Source organism: Toxotes jaculatrix, chromosome 3, assembly GCF_017976425.1.
Source record: "Toxotes jaculatrix isolate fToxJac2 chromosome 3, fToxJac2.pri, whole genome shotgun sequence".
Taxonomy (NCBI): Eukaryota; Metazoa; Chordata; class Actinopteri; family Toxotidae; genus Toxotes; species Toxotes jaculatrix.
Genome location: NC_054396.1, coordinates 28,734,067 through 28,747,194, shown reverse-complemented (window position 1 = coordinate 28,747,194; position 13,128 = coordinate 28,734,067). Strand labels below are relative to the sequence as shown.

Genomic DNA, 13,128 nt, shown 5'->3' with positions numbered 1-13,128 from the left:
TTGTCGCATCTTTAACACATTCTTTGTACAGATTTTCAAGTGGTACAGAGGAAATCAGTAACATTAACAATTATTTGGTCAAGTAATGTTAATAATGATGTTAGTATTTTATAAGTGTGTTAATCTCACTGGCTTGTTTTTGTGAATCACCTTCTGTTTTTGTTGTTCTTTTAGTGGCTCACAGAGCTTCGTAAATTAATTTTACATTTTCTGTTAAAGCTCATTTCATTCTCTCTTTCTTCTCTTCATATGCTGTAGTGACGTCTGTTTTCTGAATTCACGTTTAGGACAATAGGACAAAGACTCTTAAACAGTCACTCGTGACTTCAGAATGCGTGTTTTTCTTGTACTTCCACATGGGACCAGACGAGTTTTGAATTTGTTCTGAACTTTTATGCTGAGGTGAGAGAATGTTTTGCTGTAAGTGTGACTGAATGCTGAACGTGCAGCAAAACTAAACATGCTTTAAGGTAACTGGTTTACTGTGAGCTCTGAATCTTAGGGAAAAGAAGTCACATTAATTCCTTACTGAGAGTTTTCCACAGACGTGTCACGGTTAATAAGTTGTGACGTGCATGAGTGTGTCTTCATGCACATTAATATGTCAGTGAGTATATAATGTTTGGACCAAACAGTGTTTAGTCAGTTACCTGTTTGCAGAGATTTGCATGTTGTATATAGTTGTTGTTCATAGTCAATACAAACATGTTATTTTGGTGCTTTGTTCTCTGGAGAACAGACGAGTTGAGCAAACATTGAACAGGACCCTTTATCTACAGAATAAACCGGGATGTTTTGTCATATTCCAGCAGCCCAGTGCAGCTAAATGATATTCAGCTGTATGGAAATTTTTAACTACAGCTGCTTTGAACGGCTTTTTCAGATTGAATCCTCTTATGAGTCTAACTCTGAACTTTAACACCAAATGTCCCAACTTACTAAATTTAGTGTTTCATCTGGGGAAGCCTGGTTTATTGATGCAAACTATCACCAGTAAAAAAAAAAAAAAAAAAAAAAAAAAAATCAAGGGAGACGCAGCAGGATGTTGAACAGTGTCGTGCCGCCAGGACAACCAAGGCAAGCAGAGCTTGGTCGGTTAAAGCTAAAAACAGACGTCAGTGAGAACGATGCCAAAGTCTCCTTACATCGCAGAACAGCATTCTGTCCTGTAAACGATCCGATTTTACCTGTTTGCATTCATCTTGTAATTTACTGCCCTCTTGTGGCCGCAGTATGTTATCGTTTCTGGAAGCTAGGTTGACTACCAGCCGCTGCATCTGCTGTCATTTTTGTGGCCGTGTCGCGTTAACAGAGACTCAGCTTCCACTGTTCTGAGATCAGCTCTCATACATCACACGTTATCACACATATGCGTAGATGTGTGTGGAAACTGTAAAAATCTTCGTAAGCGTTATGAGGTAGAAGTTGCAAGTCAACGAGCAAATTGCACTCATTTTAAATTCTCAGATTCATAATCTCAAATTGGTATAAGTTGTTTTTCTAATCACCTTGGTCGACGTGCGTGTGTAACGTGTATTTGGTTCTTCGGCTCTGGTTGCCTATGATGAAGAGTTTTATACACAATGCGCGGAGGTATATTAATAAGTGCAGCTGCAACGAGGTGTGAGTAATTCTTCAGTGTTTAGCATCATGAACCTCAGTGTGACCTGCTTCAGTGTGTCTCGCTCCTCTGTCTGTCCATTTATAAATCAGAACTCTGCATCTGCAGCCAACAGTTACAGGGTGTTTACTACTGCACAGTGCGGATGTATCCCGTAATATTCAACAGATAAACAAAAACACCACCCTACAAATATGAGACAGTGATTACTGTAAGCCTGACAGCACCAACACAAACAGTAACGCGCTCTTCAGTGTAAAGTGGATTTAGCGTTTCTTGTGTTCAGTTTGCAGCAGAGGGAGCGCTCTGTTTGGAGACAAGTGTCCATCTGCGGCTTCAGTCAGTTCAAATCAGACGCACTGTGGTGTCAGGTTCACTTTTACACACACACACACACACACACACACACACACACACACACACACACACACACACACACACACACACACAGTACCTGCGGTATCCCAGCTCATTGACCCCACCCCCCCGCCCTTGATACAACCTTCAGATGGGGGATAAAGGCACATTCCCTCAGTTCTTCCTCAGCGGTCATTCAGTATTGATTGGTTTTAGAACATTGATCGTTTGACGGTTACTCTATCAATACTTTTTTTTTTTCCTTTTAGAATGGTTGCAGTTTCTTTCTTTCTCATGGTAGAGGTCCGGGTCCTTGATTTAATTTTCGTCCTGGTTGCGGTGTAGATAACATTAAAGTTATTGGGGGTAAAGGCAGCTACAGGTTTTCATAGCTCTTCCAGCTGAGGTGTCAGTTTACAGCAGCGTTCGTACTGTACTTTCTGGGTAATGGAGTTGAAAACAAGGCCGGAACAGTAGATTTTTCTCAGGAGCCTGAGGCTGTTTTAGATTAGATGGTGGGGTTGTTTCGACATTATGATTCCATTTCAAACTTTGGTCAGGGAAAGCGATGGCTTTGCTGAGGTGTTTCTGAGGAAGACGTTATCTCCCCACCGGTTCCCACGTGATGGAAAATAGCTGACCCTTTGCTCTGACCTTCATGGGGTTTGGCAAAGTGAAGACAGTTTCCCTGCAGGGATCAATCAGGTAGCACATTATTATTCATTATGAAGCGGGATTCATTATACACACACTTGCATCCGTACTCGACAGAACGCTCTCACCTTGGAGTTCGGTTCTGTAATGCAGTTTAATGTCGTCCTCCCGGTCAGCGCTGCAGCCTTCAGTTAATTCTTCAGTGTAATCCATTCAACAGTGCCCAAACAGGGAGCTGAAATAATTACAACACACAGAAACAACTTACTGCCTTTACAAAATTCACTGAAGAGAACATGTGGCGGCTCTGCGCTGTAAATGAATAAATACATAAATGGAAAAGTAAACATAAACAATGCTCAGGGATGTGGACAGACATCTTGCTGCAGAACTTCTGCCCACAGAAAATCACGATGCCCGAACAAAACCACAGTTCAGTTCAGGTCACAGACTCTAAATGACAACAACATCATGAAAAGTGTAAAACACAATAACAGCATGTCACAAACGAATCAAAATGAAATGATGCAGCATTAAAACCAAACCAGAGAGACTTGTGTCCTCAGCGGCAGCAGCAGCAGCAGCAGCAGCATGTCGTGTTCATCATCCTGGTGCATTTTTACATGAGGATTCTGAGCAGCTCTCCATCCCCGAGCCAAGCACCAGCACATATTAGCTAATGTTAGACAGCTGAGCCAAGTGGAGCTTGTCAGGGTGCAGTCATGTGACTGCACAAATTTGGTTTTGTCTGTTTCATCCTGTAATTGTTACTAATCCATCACCTCTGTAGGTTTAATAATGAAACTCATATTTATCGCAGCTGTTGCTGTGTAATGCTGGAGAACTTGAAATCTAAGCTTTATTTTACAGGGGAGTCAGTGTATTTACTTTAATTTGATAACTGCATTTGTTAATAAATTATTAAATAGATCTTTAGTTTATAAATCTTAAACATAAAGTTGTCAGTTTTTGTTTGTAGTTTCTGTTATAAGAAGTTGGAGTTTTCAGGTGGTAGTGGTGGTGGAACACCATATATAAACTTATAACTTGTTTACTGTTGTGTTCATATATATATATTTTGTATTTTGCTAAAGACCTCTTAGACTCTGAACCTTAGTGAAGCATCACAGCCATCGGGGTAAGTCAGATCTCTGCAGGGGATGTTGGGTCTGACTGTAGAACCTTGCACATTCAAAAAGCTGCTGCTGAGGCAGAAATTTAAGCGGCTGTAAAAATACAGACGAGGTGATGAAAACTGGCTCCGTGCTGAATTTTAGGCTGTAGCGCTGGTACGGTTTCTCATGTCGACTCCAGTCCAGCAGCAGATACAGTGATTCAGAAACTTTAAATTCAATACAAGCTGTGTTTAACCTCGTGGAATTGTAATCTTGGTCTACCTGATATAAAGTCACCAATGGATATTGAAGCATCTCTGCATTTCTGATTTAAATGGATAGTACTATTTGCCCACATGCTAATCTGACCTTGAGGTCCACCTACTAGTCATGAATATGTATGGTTGCAAGTATTTATGCAGACACCACAGACTTATTATAATATCTCTCACATAATATCTAGCACTTAAGCTCTGCCTCCTACCTAATGTCTTTGAGCTGACAACCTGGTGTAAGCAGCAGTAGAGCAAGCATTACAGCTGTGTTAGCCAGCGTGGAAGAAGCTGCTGAAGCACTTTGGAGGAGTTTAGGGTTGTGGAGGTTTCATAGTGTCGTTGAACAGTTTCAGGATGAGGATGGTGGAAACAGGTCAGGAGGTCACGGACTGCCCAGAAGAGTGATGCTCAGACGTGTTGCAGTCATGTTACGGTTAATGCTGTTGTGATAAGACACAGATTCAGTGTTCATATGCAGTCGGCCTTCATCATGCTCAGTACTGTCTGAAGTCTTTAACAACAACAACACTGACAAATCTGAGCATGAGGCTTTTACTGGGAAAATTCTTTGGTACACAGGAAGTGATGAGTTTCATGTTTCAGGTTTTTTTTTTCTAATACATGAAAGAACAACTGCTTACGGAGCAGGGTCACTAATAACCATTTTAAACTCTCCTGGGGACTTTAGCACACACCGATAACGGGTTTTAATGTTGTGGCTGATCGGCGTCTCTCTCTGCTGGAGGCGTCTGGATTCACGTAAAACACTTTGAGCGTAGTCACGTGGTAACGCCGCTCCTCATGCTGGCTGCGCTGTGAGTAGAGATGTTGCATCATCAGCCAGAACCAGCACAAACTTAATCACAGCATAAGGCTCATTCAACCTGTGCTCCGACCTGCCAGCCTGCCCTCTATGAACCTTTTTTTTTTTTTTTTTGGTTGTGTTTGGTGAAATATAGCAGATGATTTATTACTATTAATATGCAGCTTATTGTTTGGGACATGAATAAAAAAGCTGTAACCATCCCGGGGTTGATGGAAGAATATTCTGCATATTAAGTTTTTAGTCACAGTGTGATTCACACATCAAACAGCACGTACCCAGAATGTGATTTTTTTTTTCACTCTTTGCAGTCCGTGATTCATTACATCCTCAGTTAGGTAACAAAAAAGTCAAGAACTCACAACTCAATAACATGTCTCTCTCTCATCCTCTTTCTCACCTTCTTTTTATCCATTCTTTGTTGATCTTTCTCTCCGTATGTCGTTCCTCCTCTCCCTTTTTCTCTCCACCTTCTCTCTTCTTTATCCTTCTATCCCAGTTTCTACCCTTTCTCTAATTTTTCCTTTATCTTTCCTTTGTTTTTCCACTGGTTTTATATCAGTACATGTAATGAATGCCTCACACTCCCTGATAATATTAATAAGGAATTCCCCCACAACCATTCATTCTATAAATCACTAAGCATGTGATTTCTGGAATGTTGTTTAAACCTGCATGTCATCATCTTATTAAGTTAACATGGGGGACACGTTGACAAGACAGCTGCCACTTTACACGTCCAGCAGACGCAGAGCAACATTTGTCTCCACCCAGCGAATGTCCAACAGTCCCAGCACTCACTCTGTTTTAGCTCCGCTTTGGGTCTCTACCAACTCTTGGTTAGAATGATGAAAAAAAAACAACAACAAAAAAAAACAAATAGGCTCTTCAGTTTCTAAAAGCTTCACAGAGCTGAGGAGAACCACAGAGTCTGGGGATAATTCAGTGTTTGCCTCTATGAGCACTCATTTCATATTACACATGGTCATTTGATGAGTTTAAAATGTGAAAGTACTGGATAAGAATGATAATAATAGCAATCATACTGTGAATTCTCAAATAAAAGCAGGAACTGAAATAATGGAGGATAAGAGCAAACAATAGCAGGTCTCTAATCAAGGCCGAGTACATTGAGTGGAGGCGGAATTACAGGTGTAATGACTCACAGGTAAATTCAGTGTAATATACATTTCCACAGCATTAATTCCATTAGAACAACAACAGGGACAGGTCGTCCTCTGCTGCTCTCTGATGCTGTTTTCATTCACTCGTTAATTCATTCATTTTTTCTTTGCTCTTTTTCTTTAATCAGCATTAAGCGTTCATCACAACTCAAGGCTTTTCATGTGAAACACTTCCTCGACAGCAGAAAGCAGAAGTGGCGACTAATTAGCGAATGAGAGCAGAATTATGCTGATGAGCTTCGTTTCTGACGCATTTTTCTGTTTCAGATGTTCACTGGTCTCCTGAAGCACACGCCACCTTCGGCCTCCGCTGCAGCAGCCTCCTCCTCTGCCTCGGACCAAAACAGCAACGCACAAACTACAGTTCCTACAATCCCACGGGGACACCTGGTCGTGGGCCCCAAGGACCAGCTCCGCCTCCTAACCCCCGTGGGCAGCACGGCGACGTCCAATCACTGCACGGCCGCCGGGGCCCACGCCACTGAGCGCTCCAGAGGAGCCCCCCGACCTCCTTCGTCCCTGAGCGAGGAGGATGATGGAGGAGGTGGAGGCAGGGTAAAGAAGAAACGAAAGAAAAAGGACAAGAGAGAATGGGAGAGAGGAGGAGGGGAGGGGGAGGAAAGGGAATGCAGCAAACCAAAGAAACGAAAGGATGAGAAGGTGGCAACAGTGGTCACGCTGAGGAAGAGCAAGGAGCCCAAGGAAGGCAAAGAGCGGAAGGAGCGCAAGACCAAGGGGAGGGAGGGCAGGAAAGAGAGCAGGGCAGACCTAAAGAATGTGGGATCGGGGAAAGTGCCAGGCGCTGCAGTAGCCCCCGGACCGGCTCAGGTGCCCGTTAAGGTGCCTGGCAAAAGAGGAAGGAAACCGAAGGTCAAAGTCCTACCTCCTGTACCCACGAATCAAGGTAGGCAGAGACAGCGTCTGGGGTGTGTGTCTGTGGGCTGTCTTTGTGAGGGGTGTTGGTTTTTAAGTGGGTTTGTGTTGGAGTTTGTGTGTTCGTGTTGAGTGGAAGGTGCACAGTGGTCATGTGAGAGGCTGTTACAATGTTCAGGTAAAGCTGGTGGTCGTCTTTATTTCAATACAGTGTTGAAAAATTAGGAATCAATCGAACCTCTGCAAGTTCTGAATCTCTGGCGCACTCATTCAGTGAGACTTTCCGTAGCGCTTCAGAAATGTGTTTGTGTGTGTGTGTGTGTGTGTGTGTGTGTGTGTGTGTGTGTGTGTGTGTAGTGTATTTGTGTTTCCTCCTGTGTTGAGCCAACAAGCCAAGGAAAAGAGTCAGCAGTGTAGACTCACAACAAGCGTTGAAGCTGGAACATTTGAGCACTAATTGGAAAGCGCAGACGACGACTGTTCTATTCTTAAATGTCCCTAAATCATGATCAGACATGTCGGGATAAATGAATCTTATTATGATGGGATTGTTGGATTTAATTAAGGTTGAGTAAGCGTGCTTGTGTGTGTGTGTGTGTGTGTGTGTGTGCGTGTGTGTGTGTGTGTGTGTGTATGTGTGTGTGTGTGTGAGTGTGTGTGTGTGTGTGTGGGTGGGCGCATTTGCATTCTTTCGAAGCTGAAAAACAGATTTCCTGCAAGAATCAAAAATTGCATAAATGCACGTCTGAAGAAGCCACTCCTCGTCCTGAAGGATGGAGGATGCCGAATGTCTTTAAAACGTGTATTAAGTGATAATTAAGAGGTTAAAAGCCTGAAAAGGTCAGAGGATATATGTCCATTAATACAAATGGGAAAATGGGCATGTTTCCATACTAACTGAGATTTTATAGCCTTTGTTTTGGGGCTTGCTGCTCTTTTTTTGAGCAAATTCTTTTTAAATGCTTCGCAACAGAGACACTTATGTGCATACGACTCCTCAGTACATTCCAGTAACCGAAGGACATCTCAGAGATCCACCTTAAAGGCAATGAAAGCATGTTTTTTCCATCACACTGCATCTGTTGCTTTTTGTTGTGCGCCTTTAGCTTTGTGGCTGTGACCTGCTCAACAATATGAAGCAGTGCATAATCCAGTGTGAAAGGCTTCGTAATTCTGCTCTAGAATATTTACATAAATATATTTGGACAGTCCCATGGCCGTACGGTGCTTTATTGGACAGTTGCACAACCAGCAAGACAAATAACTCTTTTTCTATTTGTGTGTTATGGACAAACTCCACTCTTGGCTTTGGGAGAGTTAAGATTGACATGATCTGTCTCCAGGACACATGTTGTCACCTGCTGCTGCCTCTGAAGCTGCCTCTCCTGGGAGTTGAACCCCAGTGTGTGCAGGGAGGTTTTACTTCTGTACCCGGCGTCAGTCAGCAGAATGGAAAAATTATGGGAAAATCAGATCCAGGTCAAGAACGGCTAAAGTTGTGCTGAAGGTGTCACCAAGACTTAAACAGGAACTCCCTCATGTCCATGTTCTTCTTCATGTTTTCCATTCCTCTCTCCTCCAACAGCACCTCCATCTGCCTCAGGACTCCACTCTAAGGTCCAGGGGCAGGTCCAAGGCGGCCAGGCCAGGAACCATGGCCAGGCCAACAGCAAGACCCCAGTCCCCTCAGCGCCAAAACAGAGGGGCCGCAAACCCAGGTAAGACATTCTGGCTGGTTCGTAAATCATGGGAGGAGAAATGAATTTATAATGAGCAGAGGCCAGAAAGAGAAAGAATTTAGTGGAAAGAAAGTGAAAGAGGCTGTGGCTGAAAAGCCCCAGAGGTGGGCACTGATGGAGTAAGGTGAGCTAGGCTGCAGTAAACCTGCCATCCCCAACAAATTATGCTGTTTTTCTGCGGGCAACTCCGTAACAAATATCTCACTTTGAAGGTATATTTTGGCTTTTTTTGCTTTACTGGGGAGTCAGAAAAGATGGGACGGGGAGTTTTAAGTAGACCCGGGACAGCAGGGATACCGAGTATGGTTTGCACCTTAACAAAATGAGCTGCTAGAATGAAGCTTGGATTTTGTGATTTTGGAAATGCCCTCGAATGAACGGGCTCACCAGATTTAGCTGAAATTGGATCTGAGATGTCGCATGTGATGGATGGACACACAGATATGAATGAAATGGAAAAAGGCTTTTCTTTTGCTTCCTACACATCATACACAGCTCTCCTGTATGTATTTCCTCTGTTACTTTGATCTCTCGCTTAAAGACGAGCTGAGATATGAGTCTGATGTAGGTGCACTTGTATTTACGACACGCTTTTCTTATCAAACTTCACCTAGTCCCTCTGTGTTTGGGTCCAAATTCCTCTTCTGATATTCTGTCTCTAAACACACCAAACATTTATCGAACCTGAGACCATTTCCTACTGCATATCAAACCCTAACCATCCCAAGTCTTGCTCATGCTCTGTCTCAGCTTTTTTTATTTGACCAACCAGTCACAGATCACGGATCGTGGGATCCAGTGTTTAAATAAGAGAGAAACACAGCGAGGGTCCGTCTTTTGACGGCAGGACTTTTTAGTCCCCGTCTGTCTTCCCCTTACCTTTCTTGTTTTGTGTCTCTGCTCTGTCTTCCCCCAGACTGTTCACCTTTCCCTCATTTTTCTGTCAGTTATCTTCTTTAATCCCTTTGTCAGCCCACTTGAAAACACCTGGGTGCTCTTCAGGTTTAGGAGCTAAAGACGCAGTGACCTGCCTGCAATAACACTATTTTTGTTGTTTTTTTTCTTCACAAATGTAGCCACAGTAAGAGCTATAAGAGCGAGGCTATTTAACAAATGAAGTATTGTTCTTTTGATCCATTAACAGGTAAATAATATCATTTATCTCTTGTATGGGGTGTTTTTTCTTACAGCTTAGTTTGGCAGGTATTAAGCACACTGTGGTCAGGGAACATTTAATGCTGCACGCACAAAATATAATTGCAACAGCTTGGATTTTGTGTGTGTCTCTGGGTTTTTGTGTGCTCTTAACTAAAAATACTCGTTATTTTCTGTACTTAAAGAGCTTATTAAGAGTAGACTCAGACACCTGGACACACTTATTGGCATCCTTCTCTAATATTTGGTTGCAGAACCTTTGACAGCAGTGCTGGCCTCCTAAACGTTACTCGTCTTCCTCCTTGAAGCTTCTTGCACCTGTCTGCTGGTAGTTTCTGCCTCTCTTCCATTGCTGTGCTTGCAGGAGCTCTTTTTGGCAACGGCAGATTTCACCTCTATAGGTTTTAATGGGATTCAGGTCAGGACTCCTTGCTGGCCAGTTTAAAACTGTCCATCTTTTCCTTTTCAGCCACTCTTTTGTGCCACTGGATGTGCACTTTGGGTTGTTGTCCTGATGAAAGACCCAAGAGCTTCACCTCAAACCTGCTTTTCTGACGCAGGGTAACACATTTCGCTCTAAAACACCTTGGAAATCTCCTGATTTCATTCCTTTGATAGATTCAGTGCCTCCAAAACCAGAGGCAGCAGATCAGCCCCACAGCACGCTTAACTGTAGCTGGGGTATCTTTTCCTTATGGGTATTTGTTGCCTATAAACAAACTGATGCAATTTATTCTCAAATAGAGTAGGACTTTATCCCAGAAAGACGGTGGCTTATCTGTGAAAGTATTTGAAAACACTAGTCTTACCTTTTTGTGCCGTTCTTCCAGTAGTGGTGTCGTCCTTGGCTTTAGCCCACCAGACCTCACCTGTATAACTTATCATTCATTGGTTAATTCATCATATGAACATGAAAATTAGGCGCAGGTGAGTCTTATTTGTTTTTTATTTTGTTTTGAGTAACTCATTTAAATTCACAGATAGGGTGCCAATAATTGTGTCTGGGTTTTTGTTTTTTTTCTTCTCTGTTTTTTTCAGTAACCTTGGACATTTTATTAAAATATTCTGCTTGTGCGGAATTGGTTCATTTGCATTTATTTTTGAAGATATTCTGATCTATGTACTTGAAATTCAGAGGCGCCAGTAAGTTTTGACTGGGACAGGATACCTGGACACCTGTGTCGTGTGTTGTGGCTGAGAGTCTGAATCTGTGGTCTGAATCACAAAGGGACGGAGAAACAAGTGCAGATCAGAACTATATTTCTGATTGACTTTGTGGAGAGTCGAGACAGGGTTATGATGCTGTAATGTGGAAGACACAAAGGAGACTGATGTGAGAAAAGATGGAAGGAGAGAAAAAGAGGTAGAGAGCTGTAAGTTGAATTTTATGATTCAAAGAGTGGGAAGACAAGAAAGGGAGAGACATTGAAAATAAAATGTGAATGAATGGAGGAAGAGAGAGAGAGAGAAGAGATGCGTCACTGATGTGAAATTAAGAAAGGAAACAGCAGACAGACGAGAGACAGAAAAACTAAGATGAGTGTAAAAGGGAGGAAAAACACTGTCAAGAATAAAAAGGGACAAAGGCAGTCGAGAGAAAAGATGACGATCGCTGCTCTGAAAGAGAAGGAAGAGAAAGATGGGTGAAGTGAGGATGAGAAAAAAGATGGAAAGCAACAGAGGTAATGGTATGAAAGAAAAGAGAACAGGTAGGACAGGAGGGGAGGAGGAAAGAGGGAAAACATGAAGGAGAAGAAAGATCCATGGATGTGAGGAGGAGGAGGAGGAGGAGGAGGCCTGATGAACTTCACTAACCCGGGGTCATTCCCAGGTCGTGCTCTGGTATCAGGTCATGTTTTGTTCTGCGAACACCAGTCACAAGAAGATTAGAAAATCCTCAAGTGGTGCAGTTTTAATTCCGTCTGAATCTGCCGCTTTGTCTTTTCTCACTGCTCACTTTGGCAGAGTTTTAGCGCTTGAGAGAGAGAGAACATCGTTAACGGGGACCAGGAGATGAATCTCATTTTGATCCACAGCTACCAGTGTTGTCCTAAATTCACAGCAAACAGGAGTCTGATGGTTGTATTGGAAAGTCAGCGGTGGAAGGAACTAGTCAATCAGCTGAGGTTAAATGATTTCCTTACTTTTCTACACCTGCCACACGTCGTTTATGTCGCAGCTGTAGATGGATAAAGATGTGAAGGTGCAGAGCCTGGCAGGCTAATGGAGAAAAACAGAAATAAATAAATTGTGCTGAAAAATTAGTGATTTGTGCTCCAGCGAATCGTATGTGAACATAACGTTAAATATATAATAATATGGTTAATTTGTCTTACTCTATATTTGATGTGTTTTTACTTGTAACCATATGAAGCAGGAAACAGAGAAAATCCATGAAGCTGCTGTGCACTGCAGCTTTTCTGTGTGAAGAAGCTTTGGACAAATAATTTCAGTTGATAAAACATTGGTGGTTAATGTTTTTCATATTTTCCCCATCATCTCATTTATTAAAAACATCAGTCAGTGTTTATATTCATACAGATTCATTCCACGGGGGGTATTTGAGCTAACTAATGTGCATTAGCACTTATTATATGTGATGTAAGTGAGTGGAAGTACGGCAGCAGACACAGTGTCTCTCTCTCTCTCTGTGAGATTTATCTGTGACAGCTCAGACTCATGAATGGGGTCAAATGTGTCTCAGATGCATGTTGAGCAAAGTGACTCATATGTCACTTGTATGAAAGAATTATAAATCGATTTGAAAACAAAAAAAAGAAGCTGGAACATGTGATGTGTTCCTGTGCGATAGACAGATCAGCTGGGATCCACTCACACACACATGCACATGCAGAAGCTCATTCAGATTTTACACACAGGTTTGAGTATAAAAGAAATTCTTTCCAAAATGAATCTGTTTTCTGTTTGTATGCGTATATTTAAAAAACTACGTATCAGGATCAGCATCGTTTTAATCTATACCAGGTCCTTCTCCTTCCTCCCTCTGTCAAATGTTAAAATATTTCAGACTAATCTTGCCCTCGGGCTGCATGTGCATAAATCTTTTTTTTTTTTTTTTTTTGGTGATTTATTAAATGTGCTTTGGGGTGACCAGCTAACCCTCCCATCACACAAAGCTGCATTTTGGATAATTAGCTGCTGCATTAGCGGATGATATTCTAGACTGGAGGTGGGTGTTCGGATATCAAGTGGAAAATCCTTGTTTTTAATTTTCAGAAACGCACAGTTAAGATTTAAAAATTTCTCCCTCCTCCTCCACCTCTTGATCCAAGAGGTGGAGAATTGAATTGAATTGAATTGAGATATTTAAA

The 13,128-nt window shown here is 42.3% G+C and overlaps 1 protein-coding gene across 1 annotated transcript in view; it reads left to right on the top strand.

The window, feature by feature from the left end:
* The window catches only part of chd6 (chromodomain helicase DNA binding protein 6), an 81,074-nt gene that overhangs the window by 26,959 nt on the left and 40,987 nt on the right, over positions 1-13,128 (top strand). The window contains exons 3-4 of the mRNA XM_041033022.1: positions 6,297-6,933; positions 8,488-8,620. Coding sequence (XP_040888956.1) covers positions 6,297-6,933; positions 8,488-8,620 — 770 coding nt within the window. The remainder of the gene's footprint in view (positions 1-6,296; positions 6,934-8,487; positions 8,621-13,128) is intronic.